This window comes from Podarcis tiliguerta, assembly GCF_965153285.1.
Source record: "Podarcis tiliguerta genome assembly, chromosome: 9".
Lineage (NCBI taxonomy): Eukaryota > Metazoa > Chordata > Lepidosauria > Squamata > Lacertidae > Podarcis > Podarcis tiliguerta.
The window spans coordinates 70,289,176-70,315,688 of NC_139542.1; the positions used below are offsets into that span (position 1 = coordinate 70,289,176).

The window sequence follows — 26,513 nt, forward strand, 5'->3', positions numbered from 1 at the left end:
TAGTTTCTCTCATTTTCTCATTCTTCTTCCACTTCTAAATTTAGCTCCCCACATTTCTTCAGTAATATACAGATATTATTATTTTTTAATCATTTTGAAAATCCATCAGGATTTTACTGCAAATAAATGTACTTTTGTGTACAGTTTTGACTAATATACACATTCTATTGCAAGCAATTTCCCCATGCATTTTTGCACACTATTTTCATGAATGCATGCATTTGTATGTATGTTTCCCCTTAAAGGTAAAGGACACCTGATAGTTAAGTCCAGTCGCGAACGACTCTGGGGTTGCGGCTCTCATCTCGCTTTAAAGGCTGAGGGAGCCGGCGTTTGTCCACTCTGCAGACAGTTTTTCCAGGTCATGTGGCCAGCATGACTAAGCCGCTTCTGGCGCAATGGAACATCAAAACCAGAGCAGTGCACGGAAACACCATTTACCTTACTGCCAGAGTGGTACCTATTTATCTACTTGTACTTTTTGGTGTGCTTTAGAACTGCTAGCTTGGCAGGATCTGGGACCGAGCAATGGGAGCTCACCCCGTCGTGGGGATTCAAACCACCGACCTCCTGATTGGCAAGCCCGAGAGGCTCAGTGGTTTAGACCACAGTGCCACCCGCGTCCCACATGTTTCCCCTTAGTAGAATGCACTTTGTACATATTGCTTGGTCAAATAACTGCATCACAAAATTTTCTAAGGATAGCTGTGTTTCTGTTTGTGTATTGGTTGAAGAAGTGCAAATTAGGTAGGTTCCCATCAAAGCTATACCTAAGCAAATATGTTTCTGCCTGTGTTGGCTGGTTGGACTGGTTTGTGCATACAGCTGCACACCTGTGTTACCTGCCTCCAAGGGCAATTCTGATGTACCACCATTCCTTGTGGTACTTGGGTCCAGTTTACCTATGAGATCACCTTACCTCCACCTTCCACACCCCCTTGACCACTTGGATTGGTGCAACTGGCACTAGTGCAGGCAGTGGCGTAGCGTGGGGGTGCAGGGGGGGCCAGCCGCACTGGGCGCAACATCGGGGGGGGGGCGCTCGCACTCGCAGCTCTCTGCCCCTACCTGGATCACTCACTCTCTCTCACTGCAGTGCTGGCTGTGTGAATCCGATCCGAGCCGCAGGGTCGCCGCCCACTGTGGAGGGGAGGGTGCCAGGCGTGCGGTGCGGTGCGGAGAGAGAGCGAGGGACTATCTGGGGGAGGGACAGTGCAGCGGGGGGGGTGTGTGCAAATTACTTGCCTTGCCCCGGGTGCTGACAACCCACGCTACGCCACTGAGTGCAGGTGCCACATAAAACCCGTTCCTCATTTTAGTGTGTGCACTGCCTATTGATCTCAAGCAGGTGCCTTCACTGTACACTTTTCGACACTTGCTAAAATATTCTTGTTTAGAAAAGCCCTCCCAGATGTTTAGAAAGTTGGTGCAAGTTTTAATCTGCTTTTTTAGTCCACCGTTATATTAACTTTCTGAAAGTCTTAAATTATTGTTGTTAATTTTTCTTGGTGATGATTTTATAGTTTTATCACTTTTGTAAACTGCATTGAGGTGGAGCTTCTTTTTACAATGAAGTGGTGTATAAATTTTATGAAATAAATATATAGTAGTGTGAACACTGGAAAATGATTCACAGAGTAAGGTGGAATTCATTGTATTAACCGGAAGGGAGGGGGAGATTAAAATCAACAGCATTTTCTTTTCTTTTCAGCTGGAGGCAATAATAATAATGAAAAACCCTTGCAACTGATCTAAACGTCTGTGCTGCCTCTAAGGGCCCATCAAGGCAGACGATGTTTCATAGGCAGTTTTAAAATAATCACCCAATTGGGGAAAGAAGCTTTTTGTGGAGACTGGATTCCTAATTCTCTGAAAAGCCTTTGAAAAAAGACTGAGCCAACACAGGTGCAGACAAGGGCTGGGGGGGACCAAGACACCAGAAATTTAATCTTATGCTGAACTTTGTCGCAGCTGTATTTGGTGTTGCCGTTTAAAAGAAAAAACGATGTAGGAATCCTCTGCTTATGGCTGCAGCCACAAACGGAGGATCCTCCACATGCGGCTGCCGCGGCGCGATGGCTGTTCATGCTGCCGCGAGCCGCTGTGGGGTGCCTTCTTGTCACCCCTGCAGACATGGCACCTGGGGCACACTGTCCCCCAGCTCCGCCATTGCGATGCCACTGCCTTCACCTGCCGGCAGAAGGACAGCAAGGAGGGAGCCTGTCTGGCTCCTCTAAGGAGATCCAAAGTCTGGGAGCAGCCACTGAGGCAGCCTTGTCCAAGAACAAGGGTTTGGAGCCTCAGGCCTTGGGCCTTGTGTACCCCACCCAGGCTTCTTGACCTGGCTCTCAGGAACCTCTCCTATGCCAACCCCTCCTGGAGATGTTCTGCTTGGCTGGAAAGCATCGTTGAAGCCTTTTTTATATATATAAATAATTTTCATTCAATTTTTCCAAATATAAAATTTACACAATTCATACATCTTTTTTTATATCCATTCTCTTTTTTGACTTCCCTCAACTTGACTGATACTCCTTCCCTTCTTAATTTCTTACACATTTCTAAAACCTTACTTCTATTATTTTTATAAATTACATCTTATTTTACTCATATTCTAACGTTTCTTGTTACAGAGCTTTATTAAGGCTTACAAGCATTATTTGATTTTCACTTAGTTTGAGCATATACTCTGTAAACTTTTCCCAATCTTCTATAAATCTCTGGTCTCGTCGATTTCGGATCCTTCCCATCAAGTTCTGCATAGTCCATCATCTTCATTCTCCATTCTTCTAACGTAGGTAGCTCCTCTTGCTTCCATTTCTGAGCCATCAGTATTCTTGCTGCAGTCACTGCATATAAAAATAGCTTCCTTTCTTTTTTGTTTATCTCATTCCCTGTAATACCAAGTAAAAACGCTTCTGGTTTCTTAACAAAGGTGTACTTAAACATTTTCTTCAATTCATTATATATCATTTCCCAAAAGCTTTTTACTTTCTTACACTCCCAGCATCGTTGAAGTCTTGACAACGCTTCTAGCTCCCCTGGATGGAGGACATAGAGGGGTGTGTAAGTGTGGGCGGAAACTGACCTGCTATACGAAGGGGAAATCTGCCTCTGTTGCTCAGCCCCACCCGCCACTGGACGCGGCCCTCAGAAGGTTTGCTCAGAAGAGAATGTGGCCCTGGGGCTGAAATGCTTCCCCCAAACCTGACCTCAGTGTTGGAAACGATGCCTTATGAGGAACGGCTAAGGGAGCTGGGCATGTTTAGCCTGGAGAAGAGGAGGTTAAGGGGTGATATGATAGCCATGTTCAAATATATAAAAGGATGTCACATAGAGGAGGGAGAAAGGTTGTTTTCTGCTGCTCCAGAGAAGCGGACACGGAGCAATGGATCCAAACTACAAGAAAGAAGATTCCACCTAAACATTAGGAAGAACTTCCTGACAGTAAGAGCTGTTCGACAGTGGAATTTGCTGCCAAGGAGTGTGGTGGAGTCTCCTTCTTTGGAGGTCTTTAAGCAGAGGCTTGACAACCATATGTCAAGAGTGCTCTGATGGTGTTTCCTGCTTGGCAGGGGGTTGGACTCGATGGCCCTTGTGGTCTATTCCAACTCTATGATTCTATGATTCTATGAATGCTGCTTTCCTGATTCCTCTTCTCCATGATGGTGCCCCACCAGCCATCTACATCTTGAAAGTAGTCATTGTCAAGATGGAAAACAATTCTATCTCCCGACGTGTACCCCGCCCACCGTAGTGGGTGTGGGAACCCCTCTATGGTGAAAGACATTAGGATAAGGTAATACAAGTCATGCGCTGTTTGATTGTTAAAAAATAATAATACCTCAAAGTACTTTACAAAAAATGATAAAATTATCACAAAGAAAAATTAACAAGATATTTCAAAAGTTAAGACAGTAAACTAAAAACAGATCAAGACTCACATCAGTTTTCTAATGTCCTGGATGGTCTTGTCTAAACATGAACGTTCTTTGCAGGCACAGAAAAATAGTGCAGACATCTGCCTGGTGTCAAGAGGCAGAGAGTTCCAAGGTCCTGGTTCCGCCACACTATAAGATCCAGTTCTTATAAATGTGAAACGGGTATTATGTGGCTCCTGTAACAGGGCCAGTTACTGGTTGAGTGGGCGTAAACAGATCCCCAATTGTTAAGGGTTTTATATACTAATAGTAACAGGTTTCAAATGGGTCCCGAGTTGGTTAAGTGAATGTTTCAGTTTAGGGCACACTTGGGTTTAAAGAGGGACCATAAAGGGAGCTGGAATTAATGCCAGATATTACTAGCTAACTGGCAGATTGATGGGATAAAAGCTGCAAGACAATGACAGATGGTGTGATTGATTCATGGCACCTCCGAGATGCTTAAAGCTGGAGGGGAATTTTTAGTGCACCAAGGATCTTTCTGGACAGCTCTGTGGCTGAGCTTGTGATGGAACCGTTAGCCAGAGAGAAATCCCCATTAGGCCTGTGATGGATGGTGACCCGTCTCCCTCATGCCCCAGCCAGCGTCGGCCTGTTGATGGATCTCTCCAGGCTGCACTCGGTGTTCATCAGGACTGTTGTTGGGCCAGCAACACGGCTGGCCTTGCGGGAAGGCTGGCCCTTTCTCTGTGCCCTGCCCATCAGGGTCTCGCTTGTGATGGGGTGTTGGTTTCGGAGCTTGGCGGTCTGGGCAGGGGAGCAAAGGAGAACCCTGTCAATTCACTGAGAAACCTAATGAGGCTGAAAAGCAAACTCTGTTGTCAGAGCAGGCAGGAGCCCCCTCTCCAAGCTGTGGAGGCATATAAATGCTGCTCACCAGAGCGTGAGCTTGCAATTTGTAGAGCTTTTGAACGACTGTCAACTGGGTTAGGGGGAGGGAGGCCCTGATGGATTTATCAGAAGCAGCTGCAGAGGCAAAATCATCCCTGACAGATGGCCATCCAAGCTCTGCTTAAAAAACTCCATGGAAGGAGAGTCCACCACCTTCTGAGATCGTCTGTTCCACAGCTGAACATCTCTTACAATCAGAAAGTTCTTCCTGATGTTCAGTCAGAATCTTATACCTTGAATCCATTGTTTAGGGCCATACCCTCCAGAACAGGAGAAATCAAGCTTGCTCCATCCTCCATGTGACAGCCCTTTAGAACTTTGTAGATGGCTATCATAACTCCTCTCGGTCTCTTTTCCAGCAGGACTCCAGGTGTGGTCTGACCAAAGCAGAATAGAGAGAACACAGAGGCAAGGGAAAGCTGAATGGTAGTCAGACATGCCCTCTGGACTTTAAAAAGACCAATTTCAAAAAAGGTTAAGGGGCTACTGGGTGAGAGTTCTGTGGTAAGAAATACTCAAAAGGAAGGGAGTCCAAGATGGATTGGTGTTTCTGAAAGGTGAAATACTGAACGCAAAAAGGCAGACAATTCCAACAAGATAGAAAAGAATAAGAAGAGGAAGAGTTTGGATTTGATATCCCGCCTTTCACTCCCTTTAAGGAGTCTCAAAGCAGCTAACATTCTCCTTTCCCTTCCTCCCCCACAACAAACACTCTGTGAGGTGAGTGGGGCTGAGAGACTTCAGAGAAGCGTGACTGGCCCAAGGTCACCCAGCAGCTGCATGTGGAGGAGCGGGGAAGCGAACCCGGTTCACCAGATTACGAGACTACCGCTCTTAACCACTACACCACACTGATGCTAGATGTCTAAAAAAAAACCCATTGTGGTTGCATAAGGAGCTTACACATGTGCTGAGATTTACAGTAAGAAGGGCAAGCATAAGAAAAGGAAGAAAGTAGAAATCACAAAGGAGGAGTATACACGAGAAGCCAACAGTTTCAGGTAGAGGGTCAGGTGAGCCAAAGCTTGCAAGAGAGGTTAAAAACAATAATAAAAGGTTTCTCTGGCTATGTTTGAAGCAAGAGGAAGACCAAGCAAGTGGCAGGTCCTCTGTGTGGAGATGAAGGAGAAATGCTGTTGGGTGACAGAGAGAAGGAGAAACTGCTCTTAACTACTTTGCCTTTGTCTTCACCCAAAAAGAAAGCAGTGCCCAACCTGGTGATAACAGAATAAATGATGTTAGGAGGGAGGTGCATCCCAAATTAGAACAAGAGGTGGTAAGGGAACACCAGGCTACTGTAAATGAATTCAAATGTCAAGGCGCTGATGAGCTGCACTCAAGGGTGCTAAAGGAGCCTGCAGTTGTCATCTCACAGCTTCTGTCTATTTGTTGACATCTGTGTGTCTCGGGAGACAATGGATGAGTGCGCCTTGGTGGCTGAAGTCAAACTGTTGGAAGGTTGCAGCACCTTCTGTGGGTGTAGAGACTGATATGGAAGAGATATGTTTTGCTGGGACAGATGAAGGCATCTGGTTGTGTTTCTTCTTTCTGCACTCGTCCCAGTGGTCATTCCTCCTCTGGTCACGGCTGTGGATATATGACCTGACAGTCTGTCTCCAGGCACTGTGGTCATCTGCAAGGGATTCCCTCACGGTGGGGTCGATGTTGCCAGCCTTTATGTCCTGTTTGCAGACATCTTGGTAACACAGAGTTGATCTGCCAACGGGCCCAGTGCCTGTAGCCAGCTCCCCATAGAGCATTTGGAGATGGAATGCCATCTTCCATTCTGTGGACATGACCAAGCTGGGAATGTGGGCTTGGGAGAAAACATCTCTGTTTGAGACTCTGTTGGGCTATGTGAGGCCCAAAATCTTCCTGATGAAGCGCATGTGGAAGGCCTTGAGTTGCTCCTAGCAGTTCCTGAGTGACTTTGGGCCAGTCATTGTCTCAAAGCCTTATTATTATTATTATTTCTAAAGCCGCTAAGCCTTATTACTATTTATAAATTTTTCTCCCACCTTCCTCTCAGAGGAGCCCAGGGTGAGAAATGCCCAAGCACTGAAACAATACCATGAAAAACAGAATTGTGTTGATGAACACTTTTATTGTGTAAATAAAGTTGTCTTGTCTTGTCTTTTCCTCTTTTGATTTTTTTACTTCGTATCCTTGTCATTTCTTTATCTTTTATCTTTTCCTCTTTTTTGTTCCTTTATAAATTTTCTGTTCTCTACATAATTCTCTTTTTCTTCATATGTAAAGAGATAGCATACAATGTTTGTACAGATATGTAAATTTGTAATCAATAAAGAATAATTAAAAGAAAAACAGAATTTAAAAACCATGTTTAAAACATTTTAAAATGTCCACAACACACTCACGTAGCCTCACAATGAATGTTTCCAAGGTTGCCAGACACAGTATTGCTCAACCTCGCAGGGTTGTTGTGGGGAGGGGGAGAATCTTGCATGCTGCCTTGAATTCCTTGGAAGAAAGATGGGCTATAAATGCAACGAGACATACAGAAAATAAATAAGAATTGCTAATATGGGGTCATGCTAAGCCAGCATAGGCTTCCCAGGTGTAATGGTTCTAGGGGTTGCTCGTGCGTAAGCTTGTCCCAACCTCTGGCTGGGTTACCTTAGTGAACCTTTCCTGTCCGGGCAGCCACTCGCCCGTGGCTGTCTCAATCGCTGGCAGAATCCGTCAGTGGGCGTTTCTTAAACTTCTTCCAGCAAAGAAGCTCTTTGACGCCTAGTCTCCTCCTACTCTCTCTGCACGGAAGCCTTCTGTGCAAGGAGGGCGTAGGCAGCGGAGGACCCTTCCTCTCCCCGCTGGTCCCCGGCAAGGAATCATGGGACCACCTCGCCGATTACCCCATCTGCCCCCCTTCTCCACTGGAGCTACGTTGATTCTCTTCCCCAGAAGACGGGCTGCCTCTCCCAATCCTGGGACGCTCTCTGGGATCCCTTTGGAGCTTGCTCTCTCCCTCGGACACTGATGGCAGTTCCCTGACACCAGGGAAACGAATGCTCCTCTTGATTGATTTAAGACTCCAGCAAAAAAAATACTAAGGAATCAGTGGCGAGAAACAAATCTGACATTAGGATAAGGTAATTATTAGGTATTCACCACTGCCGGCTCCTTCCCTCTGTAATAATCGCTCAGCGCGTGTCAAGTGTCTGCCTTTACAAGACAAGTAAATTGGCTTAAAAGGGGGAAATTGCTTTTCTTTTATACGTACTGAAAAGAGAGGAGAGTGCGCTAGTGCGACTGACAAAAGCAGAAACTGCAAAAACTCACTTTAATGGAGCTCACAATGACGGCACCAGCCAGCCCGCTGCTTTAATTATTCACCAGGTGAACTGGGTTTATTTTATTTTATTGCATAAGCGGAATGGAATGAATTCAGCAAATGTTGGCCCCTAAGGGGGTTCCAGCATCATTGCTGCTGTTGCATTCTAGGATCCTACCTGCCTATTGTTCTAGGATCCAAGCTTAGTACATAATAGATGGGAATCTCTTTCTTTTTTTTCCTTTTGGCTATACACATTGTTTTATTTTGAAGTCACAATGATACTTGGTAATTTGGGAGAATTTGCATTTATTAGAAAATAAAGAAATCATTTACATGATGGAACAGAACCATTTGAACACTTTTTGTGGAATGAAAACTTAATGATAACGGAGCAAGATGAACTGTTCAGTCCACGTATTTTCCAAGAATATCACCATCTCTAAATATGAAATAGTCCTTGTCATCCAGTACAACTTTGTTCCACCATACTCTGGTAGCAGAACCTTCTCTCTCTTTTTTTATATAAGTTTTATAATTACAGAAGGAAAAGAAAAAAGAAAAAACACAGTATATATATAAAATAGAGAGAAAAAAAATAAAGAAAAATTTAAAAAATACATCAAAAAAGCAAAAAATAAAACAACACCTCCACCCCACTAGAGAAAAAACAAAAACATTTAAAAACACTTCCTTTTTTCACAACTCTATCCTTCAATGACTTATTTCCTCGACCTCCTCCCACCTCTCTTTTTTGTATTCCAGTTAATAATTAAGTCAGCAAATTCTTTCCATCTTTCACTGCTTACTATCGTTTAATTATCTTAATCCATTTTAACCTTATCTTCCCATCAAAATCTTAAAATTTATCTATACTTCAATCTAAAAAATAAAAAACCCCTTAAATCTTAAATCCTTAAATCCTAAAATCTTAAGTCTTAAATCCTTATCATATTTCTACTAAAGTCATATAAGTTCATTCCACATCTCTCCCAATATTCCTTAATTATACTATATTACTCTAAGTAATATTTTAAAAAATTCCAATCTTCTTCCACCGTCTCTTTCCCTGGTCTCGGATTTTGTCAGTCTTTTCTATCAGTTCCGTATAGTTCATCAACCTGGTGCTCTTCTATCTGAGGCTCTTAACTCTTCTCCCCGTCCTGTCTGCAAGTTTCTTTTAGTGCCAAAAATTAAGTCCCAAAGGGCTTCCTTCTTAGCAGCTCCTTGATCCCATCTCAGCAAATTTGCCCATACTCCATATTCAAAGTTGTAGTAGAACCTTCTCACCAGCTTTTACACTAACTGGATGAGTGTCGTCCCTCCTTGCTCTTAGAGCCTATTCCAGCTGCCACACCAGTGGCTTGTAACACTTTTCCTTGTGATTTTTCTGGAATCACAATGCCTCCTTTAGTTACTGTCTCAGCTGCACACCTTTCCACCAATACGCGGTCGAAGAGGGGAATAAATTTTCAAAATGCCTGTCCTGCCATGGCGCGTGCTATACAAGGGCTCCCGCTGCCGCTGCGAGGACTCCTTGCACCCCCTCCAGATGGGAATTTCTTAAAGGTGAAATGTTGAAGGCACAAATGCAGAGGATTCCAAAAGAAAGAAAAGTGAGAGGGAGCTGGATATGTTTAACCTGGATAGGAGGAGACTGAGAGGAGTTACGATAGCTGCCTTCAAATCTCTAAAGGGCTGTCACACAGAAGATGGAGCAAGCTTGTTTTCTCCTGCTCTGGAGGGAGGGACCTGAACCAATGGCTTCAAGTTGCGAGAAAGGAGATTGTGTCTAAATATCAGGAAGAATTTTCTGAAGGGAAGAACTGTTTGACAGTGGAACAGACAATCTCAGAAGGCGGTGGACTCTCCTTCCTTGGAGGTTTTTAGGCAGAGGTTGGATGGTCAGGGATTCTTCAGCTGGGATTCCTGCATTGCAGGGGGTTGGACTAGATGACCCTCAGGATCCCTACCACTTATACAGTTCTTTGACCTTCTTTTACATAGGCCTTCACAATATGAATAGTATCCACTGATGTTGCATTCTGTTTTCTGGATATTTTAAATACTGATTGTATTATATTTTGTATGTTTCAAGCCTTCTTAGAATCATAGAATCATAGAGTTGGAAGAGACCACAAGGGCCATTGAGTCCAACCCCCTGCCAAGCAGGAAACACCATCAGAGCACTCCTGACATATGGTTGTCAAGCCTCTGCTTAAAGACCTCCAAAGAAGGAGACTCCACCACACTCCTTGGCAGCAAATTCCACTGTCGAACAGCTCTTACTGTCAGGAAGTTCTTCCTAATGTTTAGGTGGAATCTTCTTTCTTGTAGTTTGGATCCATTGCTCCATGTCTGCTTCTCTGGAGCAGCAGAAAACAACCTTTCTCCCTCCTCTATGTGACATCCTTTAATATATATCTTGATATACTTTTTAAAAGTGCAAATGATAAATATCTAAACTGCAGCACAGCTTTGGATGTTCGCTATAGATGGGCATCCTTGTATCAGCCTTTAACCACCTTGATCTCCAGTACAAAAAATATGGTTAAAGTCCATTAAGGGTAACTAATCTGCGTTAAATAGTCCTGGCTCCTCGCCTCAAGGTCTTCACCGACACGGGGCCTAATTATATGGCGTTAATCATCATTCTACTGTCACTTCTCTTGTCTGAGCCTGCATGGATAAGAGGCATGGATGTTTTATTTATGTGTTATTTAAAACAACATTGATTAAAATTTCGTTTCCTTGGGTCAGGCAACAGAAAAGGGGGAATGAGCATGTCAGCCTGCTAATTATTTTCTTTGAGGAAGTGCCTTGCAGTCATATTTTAAGGGCCTAATCCTTGGCGTCTGTTTTGCTTAGCTCAGTGGTCCAGCCCCGCTCCCTGAAGATGGGAGATGGAGGTCAGGGAACAAAGGATGGCACAGGCATTGTCTTAATCTCCATCCTAAATATAATTGCTTCCTGATTCTTCCACACCTCCTTTCTTGGCCTGTTCTGCGAGATGGATTTTCCCAGGTGAAATTGCTTCCCATGTTTCAGTCGGCGGAGACAGGCTGGGGCCTGTGTCATCCCAGCTATGCATTAATAGACCTTCAAATAAGATTTCATAGCCTCAAATCAGATTATTTATATGGCTTGGGTTACTCCAGAGAGCAGAGATGGACGGATCATGGAAATGGAGAGGAGGAGGAGGTGGAGGAGGAGGAGGGGGGTCACCACAAAGGAGAGCTTTGCAAAATCGAACCAAATATCCCTGTAGACCAAAGTTGCTTTTTTTTTTTAGTGGGAAATGTGAGGCAAATGCTAATTTTGCTGATGTGGAGATTGTCGGGAACAAACAAATAGGAGACTGTGAGAAATCTGGGATAAGCATCCTTGTTGAGCATATTAAAATCAGCTACTGTAGCAAAAGGGACGCGGGTGGCGCTGTGGTCTAAATCACAGAGCCTAGGGCTTGCCAATCAGAAGGTTGGCGGTTCGAATCCCCCCGATGGGGTGAGCTCCCGTTGCTCGGTCCCAGCTTCTGCCAACCTAGCAGTTCAAAAGCATATCAAAGTGCAAGTAGATAAATAGGTACTGCTCCAGCTGGAAGGTAAACAGCGTCTTTGTGCGCTGCTCTGGTTCGCCAGAAGCGACTTAGTCATGCTGGCCACATGACCTGGAAAAACTGTGTGCGGACAAACGTCGGCTCCCTCGGCCAGTAAAGCGAGATGAGCAGCGCAACCCCAGAGTTGTTCGCAACTGGACTTAACTGTCAGGGGTCCTTTACCTTTACCTTTCACTGTAGTGAAATGGTGGCACAATATTTTGCTACCAACATGGGGAAGTACACATGAGGATGTTGGAAAGGGGCTTGTGTGTGTTCATGCCCCTTCCGCCACCCCCATGACTCCACATCCAGTACCACCACTGGATTTCACCCCAAGTCTCTTGAGATCCCAGGAATGTACATAGGAACATAGGAAGCTGCCTTATCCTAGTCATGGCTACCAACCACGATGGCTCAGCTCTGCTTCCACAGTTGGAGGCACCAATGTTTCTATCAGTTGCTGGAAACCACAGGGTTCTCCAGGCCAGACTGCAAGGCTGCAGCAGGTAGAACAGACCAGTCCTGAGGCCCCACACTCCCTCTTGCTCTCAGCTGTCCATGGTCCTGGAACTCTTGCTCTCAAGCAGTCCTGAGCCTATTTTGGAGTCTCTCATCTTGACATTGACAAAGATGCTTATAGGGATCTTCTGGTTTGTATGACCTCTGGGGGTGGGGAGATTAAGTGCTTTATACATAAGTCATTAAGGGACGCGGGTGGCGCTGTGGGTAAAAGCCTCAGCGCCTAGGGCTTGCCGATCGAAAGGTCGGCGGTTCGAATCCCCGCAGCGGGGTGCGCTCCCATTGTTCAGTCCCAGCGCCCGCCAACCTAGCAGTTCGAAAGCACTCCCGGGTGCAAGTAGATAAATAGGGACCGCTTACTAGCGGGAAGGTAAACGGCGTTTCCGTGTGCGGCTCTGGCTCACCAGAGCAGCGATGTCATGCTGGCCACGTGACCCGGAAGTGTCTCCGGACAGCGCTGGCCCCCGGCCTCTTGAGTGAGATGGGCGCACAACCCTAGAGTCTGTCAAGACTGGCCCGTACGGGCAGGGGTACGTTTTTTACATAAGTCATTATTATCAGTAAATGACAAATAGGAACACTAAGTGAAATTAATACTACTTCCTGATTATGATACAAAAGTCCCCAATCTGTTTTTCTTTGACTGTTTGTTTTACTTCTTTGTGTTTAAACCTGTTAATGGCAGCCAGCAAATATACCGCACTGTAATGTCCTCTATCATGTAGTTTCTTGGTAAATGCAAAATAGTAAGTGTTGAGGTGAATATCTTATCATCCATCCCTGTTCTCCTCAGCACACGAGTTCTTAGAAATTGTTATCAGCCTCCCATATCTTCTCTCTGCTCCCAGGACTGTCCCATTTGCTAATGAAATCTTTGCACTCTCTTGTTACACTGCTGTTATGGTCTGTAATGATGCTGTTTAACCCTTGTCCCTCTGCCTAATGGGTTGTGAAGCCAGATCCCAAGTTGCCCATCCCTGTTCTCTTCTTATCGCTGCTCATTATCAGATGCATCAATCATTAATCGGATGGGGCAAAGGAGGACAAAGGCAAGACGGGTCTTCCGGTGCGGAACTGACCTTTGTATTCCACAACATTCACAAACAGGCCAAAGAAGCAAAGCCTTGAAAGTGGCAACTTTTGAGGATCAGAAGAAGGTAGCCTGAGGTGGCCTGGATCAGGCCAGTGGCTAATCTAGTCCAGCTTCCTATTCTTACAGTGGCCAAGCAGCTGCCTCAGTGGGAAAACTGCAAGCAGGATTCAAGCACAATAATCCTCTTCAGTAAGAGCATAAGAAGAGCCTGATGGATGGGGCCCATGGTCCACCCAGTCCAGTATCCTGTTCTCAAAGTGGGAAGCCAGAAAGCAGGATCCAAGCACCGGATCCCTCTCTCCTCCTGTAGTTTCCAGAAGCTGGTATTCGGAAGCAACTCTGGAGGCAGAGCAGAGCCGTCGTTGCCAGTACTCACAGACAACCGTCTGCTCCAGGAATTTGTCTAATCCTCTTTTAAAATCCTCTTGGCAGCCATCACGGCCTCCTGTGGGAGGGAGTTCCACAGTTTAGCCATGCAGTGTGTGTGAAGGAGCCCTTATGTCCTGAATCTTCCAGCATTCAGCTTCATTGGACGTCCACATTGCTCCTCTCCCAGCCTGGGAGCCTCACTCCCTTTCACTGCGACTGACATGTATTTCGCTGGCAGACAGAGAAAGTGTAAAGCAATATTCCTCCATTTTCTGGAGCTGCTCTCATCCTTCCCTGTCACAAATGGGCTCTTTCCTCATTTACTCTGCCGTCGTTAGCCTGCATCCTGAGGTCTCCATCTGGTTTTAAGGGCGCCCAGGGAACTATTGAGTTAGGGAAAGCTTACGCCGGTGATCAGTTCATCTTCATACCACCGAGCCCACTATTATTTTATGAGATCTCAGGAGAGAGATAAAGATGGCATGTTCCAACAACTGCTCATAAATCTCATGCGGGGAAATCTTCAATGTCACTGTGGGGCTCTGGGAAGTGTAACTGCTCCCTGCTTTGAGTATGTTAAGCAAAGGGGTTGACGGTGGAATGACCAGGGGAGGGGAGGGAGAATCACCTATTTCAAGAAGCCCATACATGCGTGCGTGTTGGGGGAGGAAGGGAAATAGGAGGGATTCATTGTTGAACACTGTTAGTACACCAGTTTCGGAAGTTTTAATTCGACAAGCCAGAAGGACACCTGACGGTCTCATTTTAGAGTCTGGTCTTCATGGTCGTATGAGGACTGGCACTCAGTGGTTTCCCAATATTGGGGGTGCCTCCTTGGTTCCACGAACTCATCCACAGTACCCCCTACCTTACCCTATGAATGGCAGTATTCAGAACAGCAGTGCATGGCCCAATAAGGAAGATAACAATAAGGCCTTAAATTTCAAAACAGTGACAATTAATTGGACATTTCTTCATTAAAACTATTAAGTTTAACGAATTCAGCAAAATGGATGATGCCGGCTTTTCTTTTCTTTTTTTATAATATTTATTAGAAGTTTTATAGTTACAAAAAGAAAGTATGAAAAACAGAAAAAACAATAAAAAATTAACAAACAATACATCAAAAATAAAAAGAAAAAGAAAAAATAACAATGCATCAAAACAAAACAATAAGAAAAACAAAAACATTTAAAAACAAATCCAATTTCCATAACTTTATCTTTCATTTACTTATTTCCTCGACTTCCTCACACCTCCCTTTTTTGTATTCTAGTTCAAATTAGCTAATTCAGCAAATCCTTCAATTTTTGTTCTGTAACTTATCTTAACACAATCTAACTTTAAATTTTCCACTTTAGCCCATTAACAATCAGTTTTTACTTAATTCTTTATAACATTTCTGCTAAAACCATATAACTTCATTCCAGTATTCTTCTAACATTCATTAATTTTGCAGTGTTTCTGTAAGTATACTTTAAATTTTTTCCAATCTTCTTCCATCGACTCTTCTCCCTGGTCTCGGATTCTGCCAGTCATTTCCGCCATTTCCATATAGTCCATCAGCTTCATCTGCCATTCTTCCCGGGTGGGTAGTTCTTGTGTCTTCCAATACTTTGCGATCGGCTTTTCAAAGCTTGATAGTCACTGACACCTCCAGTGACTCCTGTCGCCCCCTTGCCTCTTAGCAACCCCCAGGTAATCCCACCTCCCCACACCAGTGGGTGGCGCCTCCCATTGTGGTTTAGGTAGCAACACCTCGCAATGTGATAAACCAGTGCTACTTCATTTGGGGCCCTCTGATGAATGGGGCCCTGAAGGTCTGCTTCAGAGTCCTGATCTGATGGATCTGATGGTGCCACTAGGCTCTGAATTCCAGTTTGTGGTGAGCGACAGCAGGAGAGATCTGTTGCCTTTATGCTGGTGAGCTTCTGGCAGGCGTCTGGTTGATCACGGGAGGAAACAGACAAGGCTTTGGGCCTGATCCTGCAGGATTCCTATCATTATCTGACATCCCAAAGTAGCCCTGGGTGGCAAGCATTTCAACAATATAAAACACAAGAAAGCATTCTAAAAACATTTAAAAGTCATTTTTGTATGTTCACTTAGAAATCCACTATGTCAGCGGTCCTCAAACTTTTTCAGCATGGGGCCGGTCCACTGTCCCTCAGACCTTGGGGGGGGGGGCTGGACTATATTTTGGGGAGAGAGAAAAAAGAACGATGGTGGAAGGATGATGAGCAGCCCACGAAAGGGCTCCAGAGAGGGGCTGCTTTAAATGACGGCTGCTCAAGAGGGACGCTCAGCCAACCGCAGCTCCTGTGTCTTGCGAGCGGCAGGGGCTGGAGGCGGCAGGACCATGAGCGGCACATGAAAGGGCTCCGGAGAGGGGCTGGCAGCAACAAAGCCAGCCCCTTCCTCCTCTAGGCAGGGCAGGGAGAAGCCAGGAGGAGGGAGGGAGGAGGCGCCGGCGCCACTGCCGTGTGGGGGAGAGGGAAAGAACGTGCGCGCTGGCAATCCACGCAGCAATTCCTGGACCATCGGTGCGCCGGATTTAGAAGGCAATTGGGCCTGATCCAGCCTGTGGGCCTTAGTTTGCTGACCCTTGTACTATGTTGAACGAGGGAGTTTTGGCACCCTGTCAGAATTAGACATCCCAAATTGATGCAGGAATCTGTCCAAATCCCAGATCCTGACTTGGGTTGATCCAGGATTCAGCTGCATTGGGTTGAGAGAGGTTTAGATTGCCTTGGATCAGATTGTGTCCACCCCTAATGAATGTTAGAAGAATGCTGGAGTGAAGTTATATGGTTTTAGTAGAAATGTTATAAAGAATTAAGTAAAAACTGATTGTTAAGGGGTTAAAGTGGAAAATTTAAAGTTAGATTGTGTTAAGATAAATTTTAGAACAAAAAATTGAGAAAGATGGATTTGCTGAAATAGCTAATTGAACTAGAATACAAAAAAGGGAGGTGTGAGGAAATCGAGGAAACTAGTAAATGAAAGGTAAAGATATGAAAATATTGGATGTGTTTTTAAATTTGTTTTGTTTTTCTTGTTGTTTTGATGTATTGTTTTTTGGGGTTTTTTCTTATTTTTGATGTATTGCTTGTTAATTTTTTTGTTGGTTTTTTTTTCTTTTTTACTTTCTCTTTTTCTGTAACTATTAAACTTTAATAAATAAATATATATATATTTTTTAAAGATTGGGTCCACCCAGAGTGTTCTGGAACTGTCAAAAGCGGGGCAAGGAGAGTGGGCACAGGTAGCCTTCCCCTCTGGTTGGATCAGGCCCCGAATCAGATTGGCAGGCCCATGCACAGCCCTGGCCAGAAACACACACACACACACACACACACACACAAAATCAACCGAAAATAACCCAGGAAGAACTTTCAACTTGAGCAAAGCGCTGTGTTTGAAGGCAGCAAATTGAATCCATACAAAGTCAGGTCAGGTCCCAAAGGAATCACTGATCAATGTTAGCTGTGACTTGAGTCCCATTGGTTTCAATGGGAACAATGTACAACCAGCTTAGTTTAGCTCCAACCTATTTTGGAGCAAAACTTATCCCCTGCCCTTTGTAGGGGTGGAGTGGGAGAGCAGGAGCAGCCCTTGAAGATGAAATCTTTAGCACTGAGATACCCTAGGATGTCCTAATGAGAATGCCCTAATAATAGCCCAATTTCATGCTGTAAATCTCTTTGAGAGCTTTGTTCAAGTGCATAAAAATTCCGAATCGATCTATATCCTTAAAAAAGAAGGCCGCAGAACTGTGATGCTGCTGATGTCATAAGCAGACAGTTGTGGTGGAATCCACACCAGGAAGATGCCGTTCTGGGGGTCGCCTCACTGATGACTTTCAGCAAAGTTCTCCTTGGACTGACCTTTACAGAGGCTCCTTTGAAGCTAGGATGGAGTATGCCTTCTGTTTTAAAGAAAGGAAAGCAACCGTAATGATCCTTGGAGTCAGGCTTCATTCTGACATAGCAGTGCCCTAAGACTGTAGATAAAGAACTCCTAAACAAGAAACAAAAAATGTCTCAAGTAGAGAATGATGATCCTGAAGAGGAACCTCCTGCTCAGGAGGTGAGTTGCTGAACATTCACTGCCCTCTTCCCAAACACAGAAAAACATACCCTGGGATAACATCTCTAGTATGCAAAAAAAAAAAAAAGTGTAGGTTAAAAAAATCCACAAAGTTAGCAGTATTACTGATGCACTGCTTGAATAGTTCATTTTGAAAAGGACTAAGTTCTAGTTCCAGTTCACCCCTCCAAAAAAGAACTATTTCTGTTCCAGTTCAATTCACTGCTCAGTTTACAATTTGATTATGTGGTACGCTGCATCCCTGCCCCTAACCTCCAGAATTCAAAGTTCAAAATAAACAACAAAAGGAGCACCACTTTTCAGGTAGCTATAAATGGTCACTGTAATAGCTGCAGAGTTAAGTGTGATGAGACATCTGCAGGGCATCAGGTTAGGGAAAGCTATCACATCTTCTCCCACAGTAGAAGGCCTCTGTCTTCTTTTGGGTAACCCCCTGCTGTGGCTAAAAGCCCAGAAGCAGCTATTAGATAGCATTCACTGCCTCGTTTTAGCCTCAAAGCAGCTTTTCTCAGCTTGCTTGCTGAACTACAACTCCCAAATAGCTCCAGTCACCATGGGCAAACATTTGGGATGATGGAAGTAGTAGACCAGGGGTCAGCAACCTTTTTCAGCCATGGGCCTGTCCACCGTCCACAGACCATGTGGTGGGCCAGACTATATTTTGAAGGAAAAAATGAACAAATTCCTATGCCCCACAAATAACCCAGAGATGCATTTTAAATAAAAGCACACATTCTACTCATGTAAAAACACCAGGCAGGCTCCACAAATAACCCAGAGATGCATTTTAAACAAAAGGACACATTCTACTCATGTAGATTCACGCTGATTTATGCACTTGAAAAAGCTCTCAAAGAGATTTACAGCATGAAATTGGGCTATTATTAGGGCATTCACGCTGATTCCCCGACCGTCCACGGGCCGGGTTGAGAAGGTGATTGGACCGCATCTGGCCCACGGGCCTTAGGTTGCCTACCCCTGTAATAGAACAAAACATCTAGGGGGCATCAGGTTGAGGAAGACATGGCAGAGAAAAGGAATTTTATATCCTTGCCCAATCACTGGAACAGTGGATTGACAACCTTTGCTGAACCACACTTTTCTAATGGAAGCTATATGCAACTATATGGCTGGCCCCTGTCTTGTTGCATTGAGTAACTCCCTTGCTGATGTCTCCAGGTGCTTAACGCTCAGTAAGTCTTCTACACTCCAAGCCCAGGCCAGGAACTTCCCTCACAGTTATATTGGCTATATAACCTCTGACCTTTCAGATGTTGTTGGACTCCAAACCCCATCAGCCCCGGCCTGCATGGCCAGAGACTCTGAGAGAGATGTGATCCTCTCCCATCATCTCTGACCACTGGTCTTGTTGAGGGGAGTTGGAGTCCAACGGATATTTGGAGGGCCACAGCCCCCCCCTTCATTCACTGCTTGGTGTGAACTGGGCAGAGTAAGGCCAGTACCCATTTGTGAAACTGAGAATTTCTTTCTGTTTCTCTTGGTTTTTGAATTTTGGGTCTTTAGATAAAAGGAGAGAGCAGCAAATCCCGCATACGAAACCCATTCAGTTTCCTTTCCTGGGGAACAAAGAAGGTAGGTGCAAGTTGTTGGATGCAAGCTTAGAAATGAAGTGTTGAGTACCCCCTGGCAGAGCTTATAGTAGTCTATGGTAAGTCATATGTGCCTGGTGTAGAGAAGTCCAGCCCTGTGGGCCACATATGCCCCCCCCCCCCGCCAGGCTCTCTATCTGGCCTTTGGCTTTTCCCAAGACAGGTGTCCCTCTCCCCTGACCAAGCCACACTCTGTCCCTGCTCTCTGACTTCCTCGAGTGCTTCTTATCAGCTGGAATTTGTGCTTGTGAGCCAGTGTGGTGTAGTGGTTAAGAGCAGTGGACTCGTAATCTGGTGAACCGGGTTCGCTTCCCCGCTCCTCTACATGCAGCTGCTGGGTGACCTTGGGCCAGTCACACTTCCTTGAAGTCTCTCAGCCCCACTCACCTCACAGAGTGTTTGTTGTGGGGGAGGAAGGGAAAGGAGAATGTTAGCTGCTTTGGGACTCCTTCGGGTAGTGATAAAGCAGGATATCAAATCCAAACTCTTCTTCTTGAACTGTGACCATGCCTGCTTTCAGGTATGCATTTGGGGCCTGGGTCATTGAGGGTTTTAAACACTGTTGCATCCTTGTAAAGAGACCAGAACAAATGCTCCATAAAGACCGAGCACAGTCTAACCTCTGCGTAAGCAAATGAGGACGGGCACTCAATAAGCTGGCCTTCTGGAACAGCCCTAGGAGTGGAGGGCTGTCATGGCACTGCTGCGTTGAAGCTAAGAACATCAGAGGAACTGCTGGATCAGGCCAGTGGCCCATTTAATCCAGCACCCTGCTCCCAAAGTAATTGACCAGATGCCTGTGGGAAGCCCACAAGTAGCATTTGAACAGAAAAGCCCTCTGCCATCAAAGCAGCCCGCTGGATCAGGTCAAGGGCTCATCAATCTAGCCTCATGTTCTCACAGTAGCCAACCAGATGCATAGGCTCCAACTGTCCTGAAGATGACGGGACCGTCACAAAAACCCTTGTTGTTGTTTAGTCGTTTAGTCGTGTCCGACTCTTTGTGACCCCATGGACCAGGCACTCCTGTCTTCCACTGCCTCCCGCAGTTTGGTCAAACTCATGTTGGTAGCTTTGAGAACATTGTCCAACCATCTTGTCCTCTATTGTCCCCTTCTCCTTGTGCCCTCCATCTTTACCAACATCAGGGTCTTTTCCGGGGAGTCTTCTCTTCTCATGAGGTGGCCCAAGTATTGGAGCCCTTTATCATGCAGAGTCCCAGTTCCCAAATGCCAGCCACTGCTCCCCTCCAAACCACCCTCAAATCTTTCTCCATGTTTTCATTCATTGCTCCTTCCATCTTCTGGCCAGGGAAAAAGAGAAGCAGCAACCTACTTTGGGTTCTCATTTGCAGGCTCTTACAAGCCGCTCAGCAACATTGTGCACAACGGGGAGGGTCTGCTTTGCCCCCCAGACATCTTAGGTCCCTGCTTGGTTGCTTCGCATAGCTGTCTTGTCTTTCTTTTTTTTTTTTAATAAAAATTTTATTAGGTATTTTATAATTATAAAGGGGAAAAAAATGAGGGAAAAAAAAACATGAATTCAACAAACTGTACATTGACAACAAAAAGAAAAAAGAAAACAATACAACAATACAACATAAGAAAAAGAATAAAAAGAAAGCAAAGACACACATCCAAATTTTTATATCCAAATCTTTCATTAGCTTATTTCCTCGACTTCCTCGCACCTCCCATTTTTGTATTCTAGTTCAAATTATCTAATTCGACAAATCCTTTCCCTCTTCTTCAATTTTTGTTCTATAATTTATCTTAACACAATTTAACTTTCAATTTTCCAATTTAACACATTAGCACTTAATATTCAAATTCTTAAATAACCCTTCTGCTAAAACCATGTAACTTCATTGCAATATACTTCTAGCATTCATTATTTTTGCAATATTTCTGTAAATATACTTTAAATTTTTTCCAATCTTCTTCCATTGACTCTTCTCCCTGGTCTCTGGTGTCTTTCATTGCCAGTTTCATTTGGGAACCTGAAGTGTTACTGAACTGTTGTTCCTTAGTGTGTGGGGTGGTTGGGCGTTTCTTATTTGGCTCCTGCTTTGAGAGAGATGCAGAGAGATCTGATCCTGCAGCTTGGCTCTTTCTATGGCTTAAAATGAACGGGAATAGATTCCTAGAGAGGAAGGGGATTCAGGGAGATGGGGAGGAGTCCTCCTGAGCAAAAGTCATCCAAACCCCTTTCCTGCCTGGCTTCTCACAGGGATGAGAAAAAAGGCATTGATCTATTCCAAGAAGGGGAGTCCTGGGGCAGCTAGGGACGGGGACGGGGGCTTGTGTGAGGGGGCGGGATCTTTGTAACTGATCCATCCAGAATTCACCACAGCACCAGGATGCTGAAGTTGCTTACACATTCCTGATTTTCTCTGAAGTTTGAAATACTTAAAAAGTGGGGGAGTTTATGTATTCCAGAACTCAAAAGACCCTGGACCCCAAAATAAACATTAAGGTAAAGGTAAAGGACCCCTGACCGTTCGGTCCAGTCACGAACGACTCTGAGGTTGCAGCCAGCATGACTAAGCCACTTCTGGCGAACCAGAGCAGCGCACGGAAACGCCATTTACCTTCCCGCCGGAGTGGTACCTATTTATCTACTTGCACTCTGATGGGCTTTCGAACTGCTAGGTTGGGAGGAGCTGGGACCGAGCAACAGGAGCTCACCCCGTCGCGGGGATTTGAACCGCTGACCTTCTGATCAGCAAGTCCTAGGCTCTGTGGTTTAAGCCACAGCACCACCCGCATCCCTAAATAAACATTGGAATACCCCATACCACACACCTGTACAATCTCAACGATAGACGTTGTTCAAAGTTAACGTGCTTCCAAAATACTCCTAAATGCATGATGACCTTGCATAGTCTCCACACACAAACACACATATATATTGATTTTGGGTTTTCTCCCCCCCCCCCCCGGCCAGCCTTCCTTAAATGCAATTCATGAATTCAAAGATTTCTGTGCTTAAAATACTGTAGTTTCCCCATGTTTCCTGTAATAACTTTTGTACCTGAGCAGGAGGAAATGCTCAAGCAGTGATACTGATGTGGAATAGAATGTCCCTACAGTGGTACCTCGGGTTACATACGCTTCAGGTTACAGACGCTTCAGGTTACAGACTCCGCTAACCCAGAAATAGTGCTTCAGGTTAAGAACTTTGCTTCAGGATGAGAACAGAAATCGTGCTCCGGCGGCGCGGCAGCAGTGGGAGGCCCCATTAGCTAATGTGGTGCTTCCGGTTAAGAACAGTTTCAGGTTAAGAACGGGCCTCCGGAACAAATTAAGTACTTAACCCGAGGTACCACTGTATTTGCACCTGAGGTATGTCGGAGGCTAGGCAAGTGAGCGCCTGCAATCCCCATTTGGAGCCATCACTGCCTTCAGCTGTGGAGCCAGAGCAGAGCCACTGTGGCTAGCAGACGCCAATAGCCCCGACGCTCCCATTCATCCCTGGGAGATGTCTCTGCTTGCCGCCAGCCCAGATCCGTAGCCAAAAAGCCGTTAGTCACAGGCTGTTGCCTCTTGTGATTACTTTCACTTTGATTCCCATCACAGGATGATTACGGCATTCGGGAGAGGGGAGCTTTGCACTTAACCTCTCGTTTTCTTTGCTCAGCCCTCAAGAGGCCCGCTGGGAATAGCACAGGCCCAGACTGGCTGCCAGGATGACATGGGAGAGGGAGAGGGAGGGGAGGTGCGGGAAGCAAGGCTGACAAGGTGAGGGGCGGGGGGCGCTGGGTAATGTCAGCATGTGGAAAAGGAGAGTGAGCTCAGACAGCAGCTCATGGCAGACGGAGCAGGATACTCCATGTCAAGCCAGCTTAGGCTAGGGCCTTCGTCAATCGGTGTGCAAATTCTGTAATTGTTGTGGCGGTTGGAAGCCCATGTATACATCCTAGGACCGTCGGACCTATGGGACCGCCTCTCCTGGTATGTCCCACGGAGGACCTTACGGTCTTCAAAGAAAAAGATCTGGGAGGTCCCGGGCCACAGAGAGGTTAGAATGGCCTCAACCAGAGCCAGAGCTTTTTTGGCCATGGCCCCGATCTGGTGGAACGTTCTGTCACAAGAGACTAGGGCCCTGCGGGACTTGAGATCTTTCCGCAGGGCCTGCAAGACGGAGCTGTTCCGCCAGGCCTTTGGCCAAGGCACAGTCTGACCCCCTCCTTTGGAGATCCTCGTAGAACTCTGGCCCAGTGGTTGCCATTAATTTGATTTTGAATTGATTTTAGAATATTGATTTTAGAATGCTGTGTTACTTTTATTGTTGTTAGCCGCTCTGAGCCCGGCTTCGGCTGGGGAGGGAGGGATATAAATAAAATTATTGTTGTTGTTGTTATTGTTGTTGTTGTTGTTATTGTTATTGTTATTTGCACTATCTGGAGCATAAGGACATAAGAACAGCCTGCTGGATCAGACCAATGGCCCATCTAGGTCATCATCCTGTTCTCACAGTAGCCAAGCAGATGCCCTTTTGGGCAGTGGGGGAGCTTCATGCTCCAGCACCGGGGGGCGGAGAGGAGGTGGGGGCGTGGCTGTTGCACATCCTGGGGGTGTGGCATGCTGCCTGCTGGGGCGTGGCGTGCCACCTGTGTGGGGCATGGCACCCAGCGCGGGCAGGGGGCAGCCGCGATGGCACCCCACCAGGATTGCGCTGCCGGGGGCAGTGCGCTCTCCCTGCCCCCTCTTCCTCCGCCAGTGCCTTTGGGGAACCTACATGCTGAACATATACCGTATTTTTTGCTCTATAAGACTCCCTTTTTCCCTCCGAAAAAGTAAGGGGAAATGTGTGTGCGTCTTATGGAGCGAATGCAGGCTGCGCAGCTGTCCCAGAAGCCAGAACAGCAAGAGGGATTGCTGCTTTCACTGTGCAGTGATCCCTCTTGCTGTTCTGGCTTCTGAGATTCAGAATATTTTTTTTTCTTGTTTTCCTCCTCCAAAAACTAGGTGCTTCTTGTGGTCTGGTGCGTCTTATAGAGCGAAAAATACGGTAACCACAAGAGCTCCCCTCTCCATCCTTTCCATTCAGAAGCATTGCTGCCCTTGACTGTGGAGGCAGAGGAGAGCAAACCTGGCCGGCAGCCGCTGAGAACCCTCTCCTCCTCCCTGAATCTTTCTAGCCCTCTTTTAAAGCCATCTCAGTCGGTGGTCATTGCTTCCTCCGGTGGGAGGGTGTTCCCTAGCTGAATTATGTGTTGTGCGAAAAAGTACTTTCTTTTGTCTGCCTTGAACCTTCTAACATTCGGCTTCAATTAGATGCCCACTGGCTTTTGGAGAGTCAGTGCTAGACAGTGCTAGAGTGTTAGAGTGGGAGGTAAAGGGTAAAGGGACCCCTGACCATCAGGTCCAGTCGTGGCCGACTCTGGGGTTGCGGCGCTCATCTCGCTTTGCTGGCTGAGGGAGCCGGCGTACAGCTTCCGTGTCATGTGGCCAGCATGACTAAGCCGCTTCTGGAGAACCAGAGCAGAGCACGGAAACGCCGTTTACCTTCCCGCCAGAGCGGTACCTATTTATCTACTTGCACTTCAAACTGCTAGGTTGGCAGGAGCAGGGACCGAGCAACGGGAGCTCACCCCGTCACGGTGATTTGAACCGCCAACCTTCTGATCGGCAGGCCCTAGGCTCTGTGGTTTAACCCAGGGCGCCACCCGCGTCCCGTGACTTGGGAGACCTGGGTTCAAAACCCTACTCAGCCATGAAGCTCACTAGGTAGTAGCATTGGACCAGTCCCAAGAGTAACCTTGGTGGGAGTGGGGGGGGGATTTGCAAGGCACAGTTTTGTCCCCATTGTTATTTAACATCTATTTGAAGATGTTGGGAGGGAGCATTTTTTGTAGTTTGGGAATGTGGTGCTACTAACACACTGGTGAATGTTCTGGCGTTTTATGAGGTGGTGGGAGTGCTTTTTTGGGGGGGTACTCAAGTGTACACAATACTGGCATCTCTTTTTTGTTGTTAAAACATGCGCTTACTGTAACAACTTAATGATGAGTACAGGCCCCTATTTTTCTAGAAAAAAAGCACTGGATGGTAGTATATAAATAATTTTAGAAATAGATAGATAGATAGATAGATAGATAGATAGATAGATAGATGATAGATAGATAGATATAGATTACAGAGTTGCTTTGCCAGATAATGAGCTGAGCTCAGAGCCACATAGTCACCACTGCAGTTCAGTTGGGTCAACTGTGTGTCACTTAGAACAGCGGTTCCCAAACTTTTTGGGGCCCCCGTCCTCTTGGTTCCATAAGTTCATCCCCAGAGCCCCCTATCCTATAAAAAATATTATTCAGAATTAGGTAGGGTGGCCATATTTCAAAAAGTAAAATTCCCGACACCTGCAACGTTGTTGGGCTTTTTAAGGAAGGCCCCAGAATTGTTGAGCTTTTTTGGGGAAACCTCAAATGCGGGTGGCGCTGTGGGTTAAAGGTCGACGGTTCGAATCCCCATGACGGGGTGAGCTCCCATTGCTCGGTCCCTGCTCCTGCCACCCTAGCAGTTCAAAAGCACAAAGTGTAAGTAGATAAATAGGTACCGCTCTGGCGGGAAGGTAAACGGCGTTTCCGTGCGCTGCTCTGGTTCGCCAGAAGTAGCTTAGTCATGCTGGCCACATGACCTGGAAGCTGTACGCCGGCTCCCTCGGCCAATAAAGCGAGATGAGTGCCACAACCCCAGAGTTGGCCACAACTGGACCTAATGGTCAGGGGTCCCTTTACCCCCCAAAATGGTGATTTTAAGGTTTTGAAGCTGTTTCTGCTGCTTTTTCCACCGCTTTGCCATACATCCAGGTTTTCCCGGACATATTGCCAATTTGGACATTTTTCTAAAACCCAATTCAAACTATTTAGTTTAACTAATTCACGAAGGTAGATGAGTGTGATCCAGCGATGCCAGCTTTTCAAAACCTGATAGTCATTTACACCTCCAGTGCCCCACTGCTGCCCCCTTGCCTCTTACTGCCCCCTTCCGCAGGTTATTCCTCCGCCCACTTTGGGAAACACTGACTTAGGAGGAAATGTAGCAAAGCCTCCTCCTGCAGACTCCTGCGAAATAGAGCATTGACTT

General features: G+C 45.9%; 1 protein-coding gene across 6 annotated transcripts in view; it reads left to right on the forward strand.

Annotated features, from left to right (window-relative positions):
* Nucleotides 1-26,513, forward strand: part of CCDC33 (coiled-coil domain containing 33) — a 178,209-nt gene that overhangs the window by 14,461 nt on the left and 137,235 nt on the right. For 2 of the 6 annotated variants that reach the window (XM_083398869.1, XM_083398870.1), the window contains exons 1-2: nucleotides 17,487-17,792; nucleotides 19,338-19,406. The exons of 1 other annotated variant lie outside the window; for it this stretch is intronic. In XM_083398869.1, the coding sequence (XP_083254995.1) occupies nucleotides 17,742-17,792; nucleotides 19,338-19,406 (120 nt within the window). In that variant the 5' untranslated portion in view covers nucleotides 17,487-17,741. Of the gene's footprint in view, nucleotides 1-17,486; nucleotides 17,793-19,337; nucleotides 19,407-26,513 lie in introns of those variants that run through there. 3 more of the 6 variants (XM_083398871.1, XM_083398872.1, XM_083398873.1) reach the window with 3 other exon arrangements.